The following is a 21481-nucleotide window of genomic DNA, read 5'->3' as shown; positions in this document are numbered from 1 at the left end:
TTGGGGTGTACCAGGGCTGAATGGTAGGGTGGCATTATCCTAGGCTAGCAAGCGGCCAGAATCAGCCTAGTTGACAATGATCAGCGAGGAAGGCGGATCTTGTGGTTATGTAAAACCTCTGCAGAGTGTATGGTTGATCGATCGATACATGTGCCGACTTGTCGGCTATGGACCTTTCCTGAGTTTCGCTTAAACTAGATAGAGAGATGAGTCCTTCTCTTCTTCCCCCGAGAGAGAGTGTCGGTCATAGCCAGGGGCTACGGGCCTTGAGACAGTGCCGAGAGGGAGTTGGCCTGTCGACTGAGCGATGGTATGGTATGGAGATGATGTGAAGGTGGTGGTATGTCGATCCCAGGATCAAAACCTGGCTCTGGAAAGGGAATGGGGTGGATTGTGTGTGGGAATGGTGTTAAAACTGGACAAACTACTATTATATACTTAATATGCTAAATGCATAGGAAACCCTAGCCTTATAGGTTCCTTTTGATTATATCCAATGTGCATCCAATTTCCACAAAGCAATGCTCATAGGGTTGGGAGTGGCCAGTACAAATCGTACTGATAATTTTTGGCACACAAGTTCTGCTGAGGAGTTTAGCTCCGAGGAGTTTGACGGTTGAGGGGTTCGTGCCTACGCTCAAGTTTGGTGATCTTATCTTCAAGCTGTTCTGAATGAATGCTACTTTTGATTCCACCAATGCGGCGATGTAATAATTTACGTAATTCCGCACTATTTGTACTATGATATTATCGTTGTATGGATGTGATATTCGACTGGAATTTGGGTAATATGATCTACAACGGTCTTATTACACTTTGACGCTGTGGATTTCCCTTCGTGGAAATCGGGGTCGTTTCAGGGATATGGTTTGGGTATTGGTGGGTGTAAAGGGTTGTGTCCTATGGCCAACAGGGCATAGCTCGGTTACACTTTTTCCCTGTCTGTGTCGATTAAGGACCGATCGTTGCATAAGGCATCGTGGGCAAGTCACAGATTTATTATCCCAAGCACATACTTGGGTATGGGCGCAGGGAAGACTTGTTGCTCTCTTGTCGTGGATCCAGCTCTTTCCGGACCGACTGATGGGAAGAGGAGATGGTGGAGGTCCTTGCACCACACTGAGTCCAGGACTCAGGATGTGGGGGCTTGGAGTCCAAGTTTGGACAGGGACCTGGACACCCGGGATAGGAGGGTGATGGGTTAGTCCTGCTCGTGCCTAGGGTATAAGCGGGGCGTGTGTTTTCGGGGCACCCAGCTAGGCACATTGATTCGCGAATCGCCGGACAATCCGGTACGGCTTGTCTCGTGTTTAGCACCATAGTAAGAACTGAAAGTGGAAAGGAGAAGAAACAGAATTGATTGCTCAACTCCTGCTTGAAAGTAGAACATGTGCTTATATAGACGGGCTAGATGATAACTTAATACGGCTGATAATAATAATACATAAATAAGGACTCACTATTAGTATTGCTTTCTGCTAAAGAAAACTAGCAAACCATAAAGCTTATCATATTCCTTGGAGTTGGGAAATTATTCCCACTGGTCGGATAAGTCTTGAGAGTATATTGTGTACTCAGGGTTTATTTACCTCTGTTGCAGGTGATGCTTGAAGAGTACCTTGTGTGGAGGATCCTTCTGGTGGGCTCAGACGGAATCCTCACCCCTTATCCCTAGATGTTATCTTTTTAAATTCCGCTGTTTATCATTCCACACTCTAGTATTTGGTATTGTAATAATGTACTTTTTGAGAAACTTAGATGTATAAAATGGACTTGTATTGTAACTCGTTCTCATTATTGGATCCTTGGGAAAAATGTGGATCTTTCGGGTTCTCCCTCAGGGTGTGCCCGATGGACACCGCTCGCGGTAGCTTGCTTTCGGGGTGCTTAGTGTCTGGTGGTAGACGAGTGCCTCCGTAAGTACGCTATTTCGGGCGGTTCTGCCATAGATCTGGTGCTGAGGATGGAGTAGCTTGTTGTTCGGCATCTCCCTGTTGCTTAGGAACTCGAGAGAAATACGAAACTAAAGTCATTGTCCTCTTCTTCTTGTACACTGTAATGAGAAATTAGAATCAAAGAGTCGAAATTGGGAACTTGGAAATTTGGAATCAAAATCAGTTTCAGATCCAAACCTTGCTTAGATGCTCTTCTCGGCTGCTCACCTAAAAGCAAGGAGCTGGTAGGCGGCAGCGCCATAGCGGGCAGCGGGTGGGCGCCCGACGCCCGGCTGAGGAAGAACCGCACTGCCGCAGATTGCCTAGAGCAGAGGGGTGATGCCGCGGAGCCAGATTGGAGAGCGGAGTGGAGGGCCGGAGGGGGCGAGGGGCAGCTGCCGGTGGGCTGGTGCCCGGCTGGACAGCATGAGCGACGGGCGAGGCCGTGAGGGCGGGTCGGCGGGCGGCAGCGGTCATGAGTCACAAGCGATGGAAGACCAAGCGACTCAGCGAGCAAGCACCGAGCACCTGCTGCCCTACTCCTTCCCTGGGCTTCATGTGTGTGGGCTGCTTCATGGGCCAAAACTGAAGACCTGCTCCCTTGAAACATGCGCCGCAACGGGCAGTGGGTGGGCGCCCGGCTGAGGAAGAACCGCACCACCGTAGACTGCCTAGAGCGGAGGCGTGACGCCGCGGAGCCAGACCGAAGAGCGGAGTGGAGGGCCGAAGGGTGAGAGGGGCGGCTGCTGGCGGCTGGTGCCCGGCTGGACAGCGTGAGCGACGGGCGAGGCCGCGATGGAAGACCGAGCGACTCAACGAGCAAGCACCGAGCGCCTGCTGCCCTACTCCTTCCCTAGGCTTCATGTGTTTGGGCTGCTTCATGGGCCAAAACTGAAGACCTGCTCCCGTGAAACATGGACCGCGACTAGGGCCATGACCTGGGCTGCCCTAGTGCTAGGTCCGCCCCTGGTCATGGAGATCATGGTAGTCTCCTCTTCTTCAGTATCTATGTACTCTAAATGTCCTTTTGAGACAACCTCATGCCAACCTTCACTAGGACTATCCTAGATTAACAGAGAAAAAGGGTACAAGAAGCTTAGGGGAAAAATTATGCACATGTAAATTTAAGTGGAAGCTAAGAGTTTATCAATTCCAGACCCTTTGTTGCAAGGCTCCCATATGCCCTTCTATGAGCAGTTTCTGGCACTCAGCATTAAACAATGGACGACTACCATCCCGTTCGCTTGATCGTTTCTGTGGCTTATAAGCCGGCTGATGCCATTTTGTTTTAAGTGAAAAACATTATATTATGACTGATAAGCATGGCTGATACAATCAAGTGAACAGGAACGTTCAAAATCCATGTAGAGTCGAAGTTCTTTAAGACCAATATGACGAATCACATGAACTTCAGTGTTCACATCAATCTGAAAATGAAGACTAAGCAAATATGAGATAAGGCAATTGAAGCGCATCCTTAGTAACATGCAGTGTTACCTGTCTATGTATACCCAACCAAAGTAAATCAAAATCCCAGCAACCAAAGTAAATCAAAATCCCAGTAGATACTGTTAAGTGTATGAAGGCCCTTATATGTATAGGCCCATATAGCCCCTGAGGCTCTATATATATATATAGTTCTCTCTACCCGTGGAGTGATTATCTTATCAGATCTCCATGGTTAGTAACATAGAATCCAAGCCATGGATTAGGGTTAGGTTTAGACTCATCTAAATCATCCAGGACCCATTTTTTTCCTTGGTATCATCCTCTGTTTCTTCTGTGCGGCCCGTCGCCGTGCCGTCCTTCCGCGCGGCCCGTCACCGCGCCGTCCTTCCGTGTGGCCCGTCGCCGCATCGTTTCCTTCCTCTGCGCAGGTCCTCTGTTTTGGACGCGCGGGCCGTCTCCACTCTCCAGCATCGCCCGACGCCCCCGGTCTTCATACCTGCGCGAGGTCTTCCATCACGCGCTCGTCTCCTCTTCGCGACTTCACGTGCGGGCATGCGGCCTCGTCGTGGCTCTTCTTCGTGACTTCCCCGTCACCTTGTCATCCGCCTGCTGTTCTCCTTTTGTCTGATCTGGGGAGCAGTCCACGTCTGCCATCTGCTGTCTGCCCCATCGGTGGTAGTAACTGTTGTCTGGTCCTCTGCTTTTTGAATTGTTATTCATGCTCCAGCAGATTTCAATATGTCTCAGATTACTGCAATTGTCATCAGTATCACTTTAGATGGTCCAAATTATCCTGAATGGGCTTTCTGTGTGGAAACTACGTTAAGGGGTCATGGTTTACTTACTGAGGCATTTACCTGTATATCATTATAAAATATTGTAATTACTTGCAAGTTAATAAAAAGTTTGTGCGGTCACATGTGTCACTGATCGAAACTTTTTTATCGCCCACGCCATTCCGTCCATCTTCCGTCCAATTTTCATCGTTTAGGCCCCGTTCGCTGGTCTGAAACTTGGCTGAAACTAGCTGAAAAACACTGTTCCGGCTGAATTGTTGTGAGAGAAAAACACTATTCCGGCTGAAAAAATAAGCCGAACAAGCCGAATATGGGGTAAGCCGAACAGGGCCTTAGCTGCCCTGACATGTGGGCCCGGTCAGTAAAGATGTCCAAAATGCCCATCTCCCTCCGTACCTTATCCTCTCCTTCCTCTTCTCCTTCACCTGATCCACCTGGCCGCCCATAGCATCCTCTCGCGCCATCCTCCGCCCGGCGGGGCCACGTCACTGCCCCGTGCTAGCCCACCCCGACCGCCTCCTCCCGCGCCGCCCTCTGGCGACTGCTTCTCGTCGGGCCACGCCGCTGTCCCGCCGTCGCTTGCTCGCGCCGTGGCCCTGCTCGCTCTGGTCGTCGTCTGCTAGAGCCGCCGCCGCCTGCTTGAGCTGCGCCCCTACTCGCTCATGCCATCATTTCTATTGCAGGCGCGTCCTTCTTTTTCAACAGACGCAGCGGCAGGGGTCGAGCTCGACTTGACAAATCCTGGCCGGTGGCGGCCAGCGGTCGCGGGGGTGAGGCCGCTGCGGCGGCGCTGCAGTAGGCCGCACCCGCGAGGGGCCTCAGCTCGCGCTACGACGACCGTGGCTTCCTGGCCACGCGATCCTGTGGCACTGCGGAGAGCAGACCAGTGGTGGCCTGGGGAAGATGGGGAAGGCGAGGGAACAACCAGATAGGGTGGAGGAGGCTTGGAGGAGCGAGCTCTCGGTGGTGCACTGGCTGCGGCCAGCGGCGGCGTTCATTGGCCCCTGACGCCACCCAGCTCGGCGAGCTTGCGCCATGCGTGGAGGACGACGCGGCGGACGCGACGGCGAGGTTGGTTTGGCGCTGCGGCTGAGAAGATACTCCAGATCAAGAAAGCCGAAGGAGAGGCGGCATCCAAGTGCCTGGCTGACTGGCTGACATGGGTATTGCAAGGTAGCATCAGGACATTGTGGACGGGATGAGGGACAGTGTGCTCGCCTTCTCAAAGAAGGTTCCAGGCACCACAACCAAGGACATCATGGACATGGTCCTGGTCACCCAGTAGTCTAGTACTTCGACACCATGAAGGAGATTGGGGCCTCCTCCAAGTCCTCTTCAGTGTTCATCCCCCATGGTCCTGGAGCTGTCAAGGATGTAGCGGCGCAGATAAGAGATGGCCTCCTGTAGGCTAATCTGTAGTGAGAGGATCCTCAGAAAAAAGATTGATTCTGATTCGCAAAGTAGTACCGAGGGCATCGGTCCTATGGTGCTATAAAAATGCTAATATAAAGCAAAACTTGCTTGGTTTGTAAAAGCATAGTAGGTTTTACTGTACTTGTGAGTGAGCCTGGGTATCCAACCAAACCCGTCTGCTATTTGGTGATCTTCTATGTTGTATGTGGATAATCCTTGGGGTCAGACGCCCGAGTAGGCATCTTGGAATCTCATTTGTGGCATATTTTACTTTGATTCGGTCTGGGCCGCTGCAACAAAGTTGTCATTCCCCCTAAGCTCTACGACTTTTATTAAAGGGTTAGGGTTATTTGCACTTCAGATTAGCAGCTAATTAAGCTCCAAGTTGACACTGTCAGATGAAGGCCAAAGCCACAGGACTAGGGAGTGGCACGGGAGGAAAACACAACTTTTAGCAAGGTACTCTAGCCAGAGGGCAGTTTTGACTTTTGGCAGCTCCATTTGACACCGTTAGTAGCCGATGTCGACGGAATGACGTGGACGACAAAAAAGTTTCGAGCAGTGGCATCTATGACCGCTCGAACTTTTTAGTGCCTTATAGGCAATTGCAATCTTTTATAAAGGCATACAGGTAAAAGCCTCTTACTCTTTCATCTAACTGATAATGCCCCTCAGCTTAAGGAGGATGGTAGTAATGCTACTGCAGTAAAAGATTGGGGTATTAATGATGGCAAAGTGATAGCTGCCATGGTCAATAGTACTAAACAATCCTTGATTATGAGTCTATCTAAGTTCAAAACTGCTAAGGCCATATGGGAAAATCTGAAGCAGCATGTCATTGAGCAGTGGTGCTCTTTTACATCATGTTCAAAACTGACTTATCATAAACGACAGTAAATTTCCAGTCAGAACAGTATTTTTCTCTCATACAAACCAACCAGCAGTACTTCTTCACGAACCAGCAACGAAACGAACCAGCCAACTGAACAGGCTATGTCCATTGATGAGTACTATTATGCTTTTGATCGATTGATGGGATCACTGACTTCCATGGTACCTGAATGTTCAGCTGCTACTTGTCCAGCACATAAATTGATTGAAAAGTTTTTTAGGGGGTGTTTGGTTGTCCCTCCTAAATTTTAGTCGCTGTCCCATCGGATGTTTGGACACATGCATGGAGTATTAAATATAGACTAATTACGAAACTAATTACATAGTTTGCGACTAATTTGCGAGACGAATTTTTTGAGTCTAATTAGTCCATGATTTGACAATGGTTTGCTACAGTAACATGTGCTAATGATGGATTAATTAGGCTTAAAAAATTCGTCTCGTAGAGTACTGACGGATTATATAATTTATTTTTTGTTAGTATCCGAACACCCCATACAATATCCTCCCGATACACCTCCTAAATTTTAGTAGCCGGATCCAAACACCCCTTTACTTATAGATTTGTCATGGGAGTTCGAGCTAAGTATGATTCCATTCGTACACGGTTGCTTCACAGTTCTTCTGATCTCAATATGGCAAAGGCTTTGTCTGACTTACTTGCAGAAGAAACCCGTCTCAAGTCCCTTGTCCTCTGTAGTGTCTCATGGTGTGTTGGTAGCTTCTCAGAGGACCAGTGTACCCAATAGTACCTCTGCAGAGCCCTGTAGGCATTGTGGTAGGACTGGTCATCTCTCAGACAATTGTTTCTCTCAGCGTCCAGAGAAGTTGGCTGAGTATCGTGCGTGGCGTGCTGCTCATGGTGGTCGTGGTCATGGTCATGGTACTGGTTCCACTTCTAGAGGCTTAGTTTCAGTGGCTGCCTCCTCGACTATTAGTGCTCCTTCGACCTTGGTGCTTGATTCAGGGGCTTCTTTTTTATGTGACATCTCATCAGTCCTAGCTGGTTGCTTGCATGCCGGTCCCTGATGGTCAGCTGATGGTACATCTTGTCATATCACTCATCAGGGTTCACTTTGCAATAATCATTTTTTTGTACCCAATGTTTCCTTTGTACCTCAGTTGTCTATGAATCTTCTGTCGGTTGGTCAGGTTACCGACCAGAATTGCTTTGTTGGTTTTTATGACTCATCTTGTTTTATTCAGGACCGTCGCAGTGGAAAAGTGATTGGGACTGGCCATCGCCATAAAGGTGCTTCTGGCCTATACGTTCTGGACACCCTACGACTTCCTTCGTCTGTTGCATCCATAGCTCATGTCTCATCCGCTGCATCGTCTTCAGCCTCTTCCTTCGCCAAGTGGCATCATCGTCTTGGTCATCTTTGTGGGTCTCGTTTGTCCTCCATGATAAATAAAGGTTGTTTAGGTCATACATCTATTGAGTCTAGCTTTCATTGTAAGGGTTGTAAGCTTGGCAAACAAATACAACTTCCTTGTTCTTCTAGTGTTTCTCATTCTGCTAGACCTTTTGATCTTATTCATTCCGATGTATGGGGTCCTGCACCTTTTGCTACAAAAGGTGGCCACAAATATTATGTCATTTTATTGATGATTATTCTCGCTATACATGGATTTATTTCATGAAACATCGTTCGCAATTGTGTTCCATTTATCAGTCTTTTGTTTGAATGGTTCACACACAATTTTCTACTCCCATTAAAGTTCTTTGTTCTGACTCTGGGGGTGAATATTTGTCCGCTGCCTTTCGCCAATTTTCATCGTCTGAGGGTACACTTGCACAGCTTTCTTGTCCAGGTGCTCATACTCAGAATGGTGTTGCCGAACGAAAACATCGCCATCTCATAGAGACAGCTCGCACACTTATGATTTCATCATTTGTCCCTTCTCATTTTTGGGGTGAAGCTGTTTCCATTGCTATCTAACTCATCAATAGGCAACCTTCATCTAAATTATCTGATCAATGTCCTGGTGAAGTACTTTATGGTACTCCTCCTGGCTATGACCATCTCCGAGTTTTTGGATGCACTTGCTATGTTTTTGCTTGCACCTCATGAACCCACAAAATTGACTGCACAATCTGTTGAATGTGTTTTTCTAGGGTCTAGTCCTGAGCATAAAGGTTATCGATTTTATGACCCTTCTTCTCGTCGCATACGTATCTCATGACATTACCTTTGATGAGGATCGTCCGTTCTTTTATAACCCTTCCACCAAGCCTTCATACTCTCCCACAGAGTCCACCTCCTTTTTGAGTCTTCCTCCAATTTCATCCAGCGATGATGCCTCTACACCATCTGATCCTCCTATTTTCATCACACCACCTTTACCTCCTCCTAAAACATCCTTGCCTCCATCTCATTCTTTTTCAAAACCACCTATTACATGTGTCTTCAGTCGTCATCCTAGAAATCCCTCCCAGCTTCCGTCTAGTTCTACCACCTTGGCTAGTCCTAATGAGCCCGCTGTTGATGCTTCTAATAATAACATTGATGATTCACATGCTGATGAGTTACAGGTTGCTCCACGATATAAATCTTTGAAACCACAGTACCATTCATTCATCCTGAAGAGAAGTATGGTTTTCCCCATGTGCATGCTGTTGTTGATGAGCCATCCACTTATCAGGAAGCTTCTCATATTCCAGAATGGAGCTAGCTATGTCTGAGGAACTTGCCCCAATTTCTTTGATTGTTGTGTTTTAAAAGATGGAGTACATGAAGTCTTAGATGTATTGTTCGTTAAGGTTCAAGGCAGGTTTCCGTGAAGAGGTGGACAAATTTATTGAAGCCGCAGAGAAGCATGCAGCGACGTTGATAGAAAATAAGGATACAATTATTTGTCCCTGCAAAGATTGCATGAACCTTATGGCACGAACAGATGTGAGTATCATCAGAGAACATTTGATTGTGCGAGGATTTGTTGAGGACTACACAGTGTGGATTCATCATGGTGGAACAACGATTGTTGATAATGACGACGATGATGAAGACGACGACGTGGTGATGCTGGTGGTTGGGATACCTGTCCCAATACTCAGAAGAGCTTGATGTACAAATGGATCCTGAGTTTGGCAATGAACAAGGTGGTGATGCTGGTGGTTGGGATGGTAATGATGAAGGTGGTGCCAATAATGATGGGGGAGCACGTGTTGGTGATGAAGATGATTTTGAAGATTTGGAGGAAATGATTTGGGTCCTTGGACCAGAGATTTTACTGAAGAGCCCGAAAGGTCTAGAAATTTTGGAAAGGGTGATAAAAGCATCGAAGGAGACTGTGTATGGTGTTGAAAAGGGTTGTCTAACACATTGGACATTGCTACGTTTTGTGCTTGAGCTACTCATCCTGAAGGCTAAGTACGGCTGGTCAGACTGTAGTTTCAATGATCTATTGTGTCTCCTATCATGGGTGCTGCCACAACCAAACTCAGTTCCTGCCAACACATACCAAGCGAAGAAGGTCATAAGTCCATTGACAATGGGGGTTAAAAAAATCCATGCATGCCCCAACCACTGTATCCTTTTTTGTGGCAAAACGTTCAAGTCATTGGATAACTGTCCCTAGTGTGGGGCCAGCCGGTACAAGAACAATGACCTTTATGGTGGGGACAAAGCCTCCACGGGGAAAAGAGGAATAAGAAGGGTACGAAAAAGGTGGTACAAGAATCTCAGCCCCCAGAGGACACTCCATTAGGCAACAATGCAAAGCAGAGAAGAATTCCTGCCTTGGTAATGTGGTACCTGCCAGTGACCAACCACTTGAGACGTATCTTCCTAAACCCTAAAGAAGCCGCAGTCATGACATGGTGGGATGATGAGCGCAAGGTGGATGATAATAAGATTGCACACCCAGCTGATTGTAGTCAGTGGCAAATGATCGATGAGAAGCACAAAGAATTCAGTGATGACCCAAGGAATGTACGGTTTGGCTTGAGCACTGATGGAATGAATCCCTTCAATGAGAGGATGAACGATCACAGCACTTGGCCAGTGATCTTGACCATGTACAACATCCCAACATGGTTGTGTCAGAAGAGAAAGTACCTTCTCATCACTATTCTTATTTCTGGCCCTAAACAACCAGGCATTGATATAGACGTGTTCCTCGAGCTTTTGATGCAAGAAATGGAGAGGCTATGGAGGCATGTGGAGCCGATGTACGATGCATTCCGAAAGGAGGACTTCATATGTAGAGCAATAATATTTGTTACTACCAATGATTACCCCACAATGTTTCCTTTGTCTAGACAGATCAAAGGGAAGATGGGATGCTTAGTTTGCTTGGATGGTACTACATGGGTGTTTCTGGATGCATCCAAGAAGGTAGTTTACCTAAGAAACCGGCGCTTCTTAAAGACAAGTCACAAGTACCGCAGCAAATTATTCTTTAGATTTTATGACAATACCGCGGAGATTGAACCCCCTCCAGAGAGACGTCAAAACGGAGAACATATGTACAGAATGGTGAAAAACATACGCGTCATCTATGGAAAGAAGAATCTAGATGGGACGAACAGAGATAGAAGCACACCTCATGTCGAAGGCGTACCTTTCAAGAAACAATCGATCTTCTTTCAGTATCTGCCTTATTGGCCAGATTTGGAGGTCTTGCATGCCATTGATGCTATGCACGTGCAGAACGCCAGCTAATAGGGACCAGTCGGCAGCTTGAGGGCCGACAGGACCAGTTGGCCCGTGGAAGGCCGACAGGTCTGTGGATCAGAAACAGCACCGTGCTCGCTCTCACGGCCTCACGGAGTCACGGGGGCGCAGGCGCTCCTTGCCCTTTCGCTGCACGTGGACCCTCCGCCTGCCGCTGCCGTTAACTCTTGCTTAGACAAGGACTAGGCCACTGTGCACGTAAATCTTTTTTTGATAAAGCTGTGCACGTAAAGCTAAACATTGTAGACTTGTAACATATGCGCTGTTACGTACATGCAGCCAAAGAAGCTAGCAGGCTTCTTCATGAATTTAGGAGAGAAGCTAATATGCCACGGCGCCATGCATGCATGTATGCACCTCGACGTGCAGGCAAAGGAGCTAGCAAGCTAACAAGTATGCCCCTACTCGTGAATGGGGTTGGCCGGAAACATTGTCCATAATCTAAAAAAAATCTTGTTGTGAGAGATGGTCTTATAATTAAATAGGGGTATCATTGCTAATTTGAGTTCCATGATGATTCACTTGAAATCTTCTAGAATGACAATTTTTTTAGACAGATGTGGTACTCCCTCCGTTCTTTTTTACATGCCACATTAGCTTTTTCCTAAGTCAAACATTACTATTTTTGACCAACCATTTAAAAAAAATTCTTATAGTTTCACAACATATGAATTATTTATTATGCAAATATTTCTCGTAGTAGTGAATCTAAAAACGTAAATCTTATGACACGAACCTATATGAATTTTTTTAAAACAATAGTCAAAGATTCAAATATTTTAATATCTGACTTAGAACAAAGCTGATACGACATCTAATAAAAAACGAACGGAGGGAGTATTAGTTTGTGGGCCGTATGTCATTGGTAATACTTTAGCTTTCTATAAGTAACCTTTTCACCTGATTACCTTGCTAGTTTCATGCATATTGCATTGGATGCATTAAAAAGTGTGGTCAAGCAAAGCAACTCGGCTACCCTTCAACTCGTGTGTAGTGTGTTCCATGCATCATACTAATCATTTTTGTAAACAAAAAAAAGGAGAAATACCAAACTAGTTCTTTTTTCTCTCCTTTAATTATTTGTGCTCTCACTCCTGATCCTCGTCGTATATAAGTAGTATATGTACCATACCAATGCACGTATACACCTATGCTTTGCTCTGTACTGGTAAGGTGCAGCTACCGTCCATTACCCATATATACGTTAGCGTCAGACTCAGACCCCTATTTAAAAAGCTAAAATATGTCGCGTACAGGTTGAGTAAAGAGGGAGCCAAAGTTGGCGTGTGAAAGAATGTGGATTTTTTTAAATAATATTTTTAATGATTAATTGCAAATCTAGAAGCTATTATATAAAAAATTGACAAATAGCAGTCCGTCGGCTTCTCAATAGGCGACAGGCCTGCAGCGAACGCCAGCTAATAGGGACCGGTCGACATCTGGACGGCCGACAGGACCGGTCGGCCCGTGGAAGGCCGACAGGTCTGTGGATCGGACACGGCGGCGTGCTCGCTCTCACGGCCTCACGGAGTCACGGGGCGCAGGCGCTCTTTGCCCTTTCGCTGCACGTGGACCCTCCGCCTGCCGCTGCCATTAACTCTTGCTTAGACAAGGTGTTGGTGTTTCGAACAAACACCAACTAGTAAATTTATTTTTTTGCGCGTTAGGCCCGGATGGTGTACTAAGGCACACAAGGTTTATACTGGTTCGGGTTGAATGTCCCTATGTCCAGTTTGCTGCTGCTCGTGTTATTAGTACCAAAAAAGGTTCGTAGTAGGGGGTACAAACGGTCGAGAGAGGGACAGGTCCCAAGTCTCTGATGGAAAGGTCAAAAGGATGCCAAGAGCTCGATTGTTGCTTGGTTGTGTGTCATGTGTGGAACCGATCTGTCCCTCTAGTGGGGTGCCCTGCCCTCTCTTTTATAGACCAAGGGGTGAGGAGGGGTTACAGATGGGAGAAAAAGGAAAAAACCAAAGGTAGAGAAGGTCCTTCGAAGGTGCCGGGTATTCCTTTTCCCTTGAGCCTGCCCTGCTGCCATGGCAGACCATGCCAGGGATAGCACGCTTCGCTGATCCTGATAGGGCCGGGCTCTGGCTTCGTTTGAGCGAGTGGTCACGTCCCATCCTCCCCCGGCGTACGATGCGGCGTGTCAGGGTGCCGAGCCATGACTTTGCTGGGAGTAGACGGGGAAGTGACTATACACCTGTTACTGTTGATGACGTGAGTTTTCTCTTGGACTGTAGTGGTTGTCGTATGCCTGTGTTAGTATCCACGCCCGAGGGCTGATAACGGCGCCTACAACACTGTAGGACAAAAGTCGATGCCTACAACACTGTTCGGGCTCTGTCAGGTCAGAAAGGACTTAAAGCGCCCGTCCCGTCGTATCCTGTTGGTACCTTCCTGTAGGCATGCAGGGCATGGTCCTTGGTACTACAGTTGACTCGAATGTCCTATCGTACCATGTGCTCGTCATTATAAAAGAGTAGGGTGCAGTCGTCGGGCGAGGCGGAGCTAGCCCTCAGCCGTTGGGAGAGGTGGAGCCTGCCCTTAGATGTCGGGCGAGGCGGAGCCAGCCCTCAGCCGTCGGGTGAGGCAGAGCCAGCCCCCAGCCGTCGAGCGAGGCGGAGCCTGCCCTCAGACGTCGGGCGAGACGGAGCCAATCTTCAGTCCTCTAGGTAAGAAGTGTAGCTGCATTCTTGTTTGTTCGGGAGCATCAACGTTTGATGGTTATTAGTTCCACCTCATTGGGTACCCCAGTATCAGGTCCCCGACAGTAGCCCCTGAGCCCGGGTGATTCAGATAAAATCGCCCGGGGGTGATTTGACTTGCCAGAGGGTGCACGCGAGCGCACCCGATTGGTGTAGCCCCCTGGTGATTTGGGTAGAATCGCCCGGGGGGTATTTTGATTCGCCAGAGGGTGCGTGCAAGCGCACCCGTTAGGTGTATCCCCCGGGTGACTCGGATAGAATCGCCCGGGGGTAATTTCGGACCCTTCACGGGTATGGTTGTGAGACTTGGTTTTTGTCAACTGGACAGTTTAAAAGAAACCCTGGTATCCCGTTCGCGGGTATTCGTCCAGGGTTAGCCTGGTTTCCCTGTATTCCATGTGTCTGATTCTTTTAGGACTTTTAGATGCTCATCAGACTCCATCTTATCTTTCTCACCCCAACTGGATCCTGCATTAGACTTGGCATTTGGTCTTCCAATTCCATCTCTAGCATTCCAAGCATTGTCTGATGGTGGCATCACATTGTTATTGGAGGAATCAAGATCAGCATTTGTCTTCTTCCATTTATAAGTGCTTGGCTGCTCCTCCCATTGGCAGTTACCATCTGCCTTCTTTTTGCCCCTGGCATTTCCCCATGTGTCCTGATCTACATTCAAACTCTGCCCATTCCAGTTGCTGGGATGCTCCCAATTGCCATGGCCATCATCAGACTTCTTCTCCCAGGCTTGTGACCTGAGATGAAAGGTACTGAGCAGTCCCCACTATGCTCAATAAAAAGGCAAACTTCTTACAATACTAGTGTTTTTTGTTGACTAAAAATATGTCTTTGCTTACCAGGTAGAGATGGAGTGGAAGGTGAAGCAGTTTCTTTCTCCTTCCCAACGAGGTATTGTTTTCTAGTTTCTTTAATTATTTACTCTGATTTGGCAAATAGATGCATGTCAGTGCAGGTGAGCGCATACTGTGATGACTGATACTGACCCAGTGTGGCTTGCAGTGTCGAATCAAACTCCATCTACATCGAAGGGTAAGCTTGATTTCTTTTTCCATGTGCTGTGGTTAGTTGCTCACTTGAATAAATATACGATATACTATGTTTTGCTTGGTTAACTTAAATAGTTTTTGCTCAAAAAATATAAATATATGAAACTGATAAGAGGACTATAGTAGGTCAGTGCACCAACTGTTTGTACAAATGCCTAGCTGGGAGGAAAATGATTATGCCTAGCTGGGAGGAAAAAGAATATGTCTTTGAATTTTAGTAACTGATACCCTATAATGGTATATTTGTTAATAGATTATATATTGCAGCCCTAGCACTGGTGATGGAGTGCGGATTGACAGTTTCTTTCACAGCAGTAGTTAGTTCTTTGATTCTTTCATTTGCCAGCGGGTCCATCAGTAATGCTTCGTTTCTTTTATCTGATAGCAGGTCCCTTCGAGTACTACTGTCGATTGCGCTGTGATTGACTGCTTTTGTTAGACTAAAGATATATGTACCATATCTTTGTCAATTTTGACAGAAAATGACTGAAACACTGCCTTTCATATTAAGACGATGAATAATAATATGTATTGAGTGGAATCTGGATTAACCAAATAGCCTTACTATTTCCATTGAATTTGTCACCATGATTTCATTTGACTATTCTTACAGGTAGTGATGGAGTGCAAGGTGAAGCAGTTTACAATTGGTTGAATAAGAAAAAATAGTTTGGTTTCTTTTTCGATATCCATATTTCTGAATTCACTATAGTATTCATGTTGAACATGTAGATGACCATATATCATATCTGTATATATGATATATGTGCTGATAGATCAGACTGATTCTATTTTTAACATAAGTGTTGACTCCATTCATGATGAACTACTGATTTGTGTATTATTTAAATGAAACCTTGTTGGTTATGCACAGAAATTACTATATGGAAAATATATATTTTAATATGTTGTTGCTACTGTTTTAAAATAATTTTTTTGTGTGTTTAACTCTTTTTTCTGTGAGGCAGGCTACAAAGAAATAATATTTTTAATTTGGGCGAAATGAATTTTTCTGTGAGTTCACCTAGACCGACAGAAAAAAGCATGTGTTTTTCTACGCGTTTATTGCTTTTTTCTGTGTGGATTAACACACAGAAAAATTAGTTTTAATCTGGGTGAATACAATTTTTTCTGTGCGTGTGAAACCCACAGAAAAATTATTTCTGATGGTGAACCCACAGAAAAATTCGATTTTTCTATCATTCTATTTCTGTGTGTTATTTTCTGACGGTACACCGTCAGAAAAATATTTTTCCGTGGGTATTCGAATTTTTCTGTGGGTTTTTGCACACATAGAAATATTCAAGTTTCCAGTAGTGTTTGCTCTGTACTGGTAAAGTGCAGCTACCGTCCATAACCCATATACGTTAGCGTCAGACTCAGACCCCTGTTTAAAAAGCTAGAATCTGTCGCCTTCAGGTTGAGTAAAGGGGGAGCCAAAGCCTGGCGTGTGAAAGAATGTGGAAATTTGTTAAAATAATATTTTTTTAATGATTGATTGCAAATCTAGAAGCTATTATATAAAAATTTGACATATAGCACATGTCGGCTTCTCAATAGCCGCATGCTTGTGTCGCACGCATGTGGCAGCGGAGGCCAGCTAATAGGGACCAGTCGGCAGCTTGAGGGCCGACAGGGGCAGCTTGTTGCCGAGGGGACCTGTCGGCCCGTCGAAGGCCGACAGGTATGTGGATCGGAAAACGGCACCGTGCTCGCTCTCACGGCCTCACGGAGTCACGGGGCGCAGGCGCTCCTTGCCCTTTCGCTGCACGTGGACCCTCCGCCTGCCGCTGCCTTTAACTCTTGCTTAGACAAGGACTAGGCCACTGTGCACGTAAATCATTTTTTGGATAAAGCTGTGCACGTAAAGCTACACATTGTAGACTTGTAACATATGCGCTGTTACGTACATGCAGCCAAAGAAGCTAGCAGGCTTCTTCATGAAATTAGGAGAGAAGCTAATATGCCGCAGCGCCATGCATGCATGTATGCACCTCGACGTGCAGGCAAAGGAGCTAGCAAGCTAACAAGTATGCCCCTACTCGTGAATGGGGTTGGCCGGAAACATTGTCCTTAATCTAAAAAAAACTTGTTGTGAGAGATGGTCTTATAATTAAATAGGGGTATCATTGCTAATTTGAGTTCCGCGATGATTCACTTGAAATCTTCTAGAATGACAATTTTTTTTTAGATAGATGTGGTACTCCCTCCGTTCTTTTTTACATGCCACATTAGCTTTTTCCTAAGTCAAGCACTACTATTTTTGACCAACCATTTTAAAAAATCCTTATAATTTCACAACATATGAATTATTTATTATGCAAATATTTCATATAGTAGTGAATCTAAAAACGTAAATCTTATGACATGAACCTATATGAATTTTTTTTTGAAAACAATAGTCAAAGATTCAAATATTTTAATATCTGACTTAGAACAAAGCTGATACGACATCTAATAAAAAAACAAACGGAGGGAGTATTAGTTTGTGGACTATGTCATTGGTAATACTTTAGCTTTCTATAAGTAACCTTTTCACCTGATTACCTTGCACTACGTAGAAAAACGTTTTTAGGGGCGGTCGGTAACCGTTTATAGGGGCGGTTTTGCCAGCCGCCCCTATGAAAGGGTGGCTACAAATCATGTATTTATAGAGGCGGTTCCTAGACCGCTCCTACAAATTGATTTGTAGGGACGGCTGGTACTGTAGCCGCCCTTACAAATCAATTTATAGGAGCGGTCTAGGAACACCAGCCGCCCCTATAAATCGATTTGCAGGGGCAGCTACAGTAACAACCGCCCCTACAAATCATTTTTCCGTCAAAAAAATTAAATTTACAATTCAAATTCAACCAGAACATATATTTTTCATCATGACTTATCTTCTTCTGCGATTGTACTGAAACTCAATGACAATACACATTTATTTATACCAGATTATAACAAATATTCCATGACATGTCTTCCAAATGCGAATTGTAGTAATACATATCAAATCAAATATAAAAAAATATCAAGTCAACTAAAAAAATGCTAACTAGCATGCTCATCTCTCTTCCTCTACAAGTCAACTGGTTTCCTCCCATTCCTGAGCAATAATCCCACACTTGCTGGAATCTAATCAATCATAAGTTTGCTGGAATCACGCATATCTGAGCATTTACACTCTGGGGAAAAAAGCATGTTGTGCATCTTGTATCCTTATTCACAAATAAAAAAATAATAAATCTCTAATTATACTCCTCAGCCAACAAACAACCAACATATCAAATAATGTTAGCAACATCTCCCACAGAATGGATCAGAAATGACTACCATCCTCCCACAATCAAGAAACCGATGCACCTTAATAATTGTAATAATCTTATATCATCATCATCCCGGTACCATTTACAACTATGAAGAATACAAGTTTTAAAAGCTAGTTCAAGAAATGAAGGCTTTAGTTGTATTCATATGAGATAATACTGAAATGCATGTGCTAGCTTCTGGAAAGAAATGATTACCACTTCTAGCTCGAAATCAAGCTTTTGTCTACCCTGTCAGCGTTTTGCCATATTTTCTGGTAATCTCATATGAATTCAAAATTAAAAATTATCAATCCTAAAGACAAGTGACACATTCCAACACAAAGCACTAGCCAGTTGACCTACTAATAACGAAACAAATAGGAACAACCTCTCGAGGTAGGTTCATCTCATCAGGAAACATTTGCACCACCTCTGTGGTGGAAGCCGAGATGTAGCACTGGCAGGTTCATCTCATCAATCAGCAAGAACCAGTTCATTAGGGTGGAAGAAAATAACCACATACATAACAAGATAACACTTGAACATAGAAGGTTTCTTTTTCTTAAGAATCGTTGACATTTTACATTTTTCCTTCCAAGTAGTCACTTGTAGTTGTATAAGTAAATCTATTAATCACTATAGCAATAGAGATGTCGTAAAGGAGACAAAAAACACCACCTAGACTGAAGGCGTGCAGATTGCAACCAGATACTGATAAATGAGGGAATTGAACTTCCCCGTACATAATATATTTGAACCAATTCAAATTCCTCTCTTCACTTATTGTATACCCTAGTTAGCTTATCAGATCCACACTTGATCATGATAGAATCATAGTGAGCTAAGCCTTCTAGATCATCCATAGTTCCATACATGATATAAAAAATCAGGTGGTGTTTATACAGGCAAAGAAAACTAGTATATTACAGAAAAAGGAAATCAGTGTGGCGAATTCGTTAAGGATGTATCAAGAAAATAGAGTTAAAGATAGGTGAAATAGATTGCATTGCTAATGAACTGCCAATAAGGCTCATATCACATACTACCATATGCATTGCCAATCCCATTTATGCTCCCAAATACTGCGACAAATGCCAGACAAGAAACCAGCAAGGACCAGTTCATCACCGGGATGTATATTTGGCCCATGAACTTTCTAGAGGTGTGGATAATCTTGAGGCATGGGAAACAGCCAAGAGCTGTTGCCTGCTTTATGGTCGAGAATATAGCAGTTGTCATTGCACGACTAACAATTAGTGCTGCCAGAGTAGCTATGAATACCACTGGCCAAAATGCCTCACCTGCAACATGTATTGAAAAATGTCTATCAGAATGAGTCTAGAGGCCAGTAAACGAAGTTCAGTTTCATTATATACGAGAATTTTAGTTTCAGCCTATGTAGCAATACATAGCAAATCAGACAAACTGTTTCGCTTACTTGGAATGGACAAAAAGAAGATCTGCTAACTTTTATCTAAGTTCTCCATAAGAAATGCAGCTTGTCCTAGGTATCCCAGTAGAAGGCATGGAAGAACAAGAAACACAAAGGTAAGCTGCAACATATGAGCAATTGTAAGTTACCATAAAATATTTTGAAGGAGGAACATTTAGCCCTAAACAACAGGGGAAATACCTTAACAGATTTAACAGAGAAGTAGCATAAATCAGCAAACATTGCCTCAGATCCTGTAAAAATATTAATCATGTAAAATGTCTTATTACTAAAATATTTCACTTTCTCTATGCTCATCTTTACATTAGAGTTTAGTATTTCTTAAGACAAAAATGTTCTTAAAACTCAATGTCAATTGAATCAATATGTTTAGCTGCTGTTAATATGTGCCTTTGGGACTTTGATGTTTATTAAGAGAAAGTGCTATAAAAGTCAATGCCAAATGAATCACTTTTGGAACTTGTCGCAATTGGATCAATGCTAGACCTTTGTGTTCCAAGGATCAGTTCGACCAAAAACCAACAGATCCCGCTCAAAAAGAAACTAAGCATTTGGAACAATCCAGCTATCAGTGCGCAGAACCAGAGACGTGAATGCATAAACTACATGACCAACACCTTCCAGCCAAAGCAAACAGGTCCACATTCAACACCGAGGTGCAATTTAACCTATGAATAATAGCCAGCATATTATTAACAAAAACTCGCATTGATCTATCGCATCTGCCACGTTTCAGTAATGCAGGGGAACTGATTGAAAAGCATACAGGTCAGGGTTCTCGGAGGTCTTCTCGGTAAACGTGCGCGGAAGGGGAAGACGGACTCCCAGATCCTCTCGACACCGCTTCTGCCACCGCTTCCAGCTCCTCCGCCCTTGGATGAGAAGGTGTCTGCGCAAAAAAGGCCACCGCGGCCAGGTCAGTGAGTCGGACCCGAAGAGAAATGCGAAGAGCACGGGAGCTGAGGCCGCGAGATCTGACCGTCGGCGTCGGTGGGCGGGCGGTAGGCGCCAGCGATCTTGCCCCTGGCCTCGAACGGCGGGAAGGTCTGGAGGTTGGAGTCGGCGAACCTGATGGCCGACGGATCTGTCCCCGTGGCTGCCTGCGTGGTGTGGCAAGAGAGAGATAGTGAGGCCGGCTGTGTGCCACGCGAGAGGAGGGAGACTGGCAGAAAGGGCGGTTGCATACCGGGACGGATCCGGAGGCCTTGGGGCCGTCGAGGGTGGAGTACCCACCGCCGGACATCATCTTCGTCGGCCACGGCAGACGGCAGTGACAGAGCTGTGCTTCGCCGGCCACGGGACGGGGCGCACGAACGAGGAGCGCCGGATCCTTCGCTGGATCTGTCCCGTGGGGGAGATGAGGAAGACGAGAGAGGAGGGGACGGGAGGCGGCTGCTGAGAGGAGTGGCTGAGGGGTGTCTGCGAGAGGCGTCGGTGTGGGATCAGGCTAGGTTTTGCGTGTTATTTTATAGATCCGAGAATTTGTAGGGCTGGCTATTGATTGAGCCGCTCCTACAAATCAGATCTTATTTGTAAGGGTGGCTAATATTATCAGCCGGTCCCTGTTGTTTTATTTGTAGGGGTGGCTGGTGTCTGGCACCCGAGCATGCTACTGTAGAGGTGACTCCATCATCAGCTGCCCCTAAAAAAAAATCAAACTGTTGCTAAAAATTATTTTTTATGTAGTGTTGCTAGTCTCATGCATATTGCATTGGATGCATTAAAAAGTGTGGTCAAGCAAAGCAACCCCGGCTACCCTTCAACTCGTGTGTATTTCCATGCATCATACTAATCATTTTTGTA

At 45.4% G+C, this 21481-nt stretch overlaps 1 protein-coding gene across 2 annotated transcripts; it reads right to left on the bottom strand.

Annotated features, from left to right (window-relative positions):
* Window positions 1-17835: 17835 nt before the first annotated feature.
* Window positions 17836-21113, bottom strand: LOC136545120 (uncharacterized). 2 transcript variants are annotated; one of them, XM_066537154.1, is made up of 6 exons: window positions 20865-21113; window positions 20658-20778; window positions 20445-20567; window positions 19859-19911; window positions 19664-19778; window positions 17836-19526 (listed from the first exon to the last, which is right to left on the bottom strand). In XM_066537154.1, coding segments are annotated over exons 1-4 (306 nt in total). In that variant the 5' UTR covers window positions 20925-21113; the 3' UTR covers window positions 17836-19526; window positions 19664-19778; window positions 19859-19909. The 2 variants fall into 2 exon arrangements, with proteins under 2 accessions (XP_066393251.1, XP_066393252.1); XM_066537155.1 differs by having other exon boundaries at window positions 19664-19729.
* Between the last annotated feature and the right edge of the window lie 368 nt (window positions 21114-21481).

The sequence above is a fragment of the Miscanthus floridulus genome, chromosome 3 (assembly GCF_019320115.1).
Source record: "Miscanthus floridulus cultivar M001 chromosome 3, ASM1932011v1, whole genome shotgun sequence".
Taxonomy (NCBI): Eukaryota; Viridiplantae; Streptophyta; class Magnoliopsida; order Poales; family Poaceae; genus Miscanthus; species Miscanthus floridulus.
Note: the sequence above shows the minus strand (reverse complement) of the source record. Positions and strands in the feature narration are given on the sequence as shown.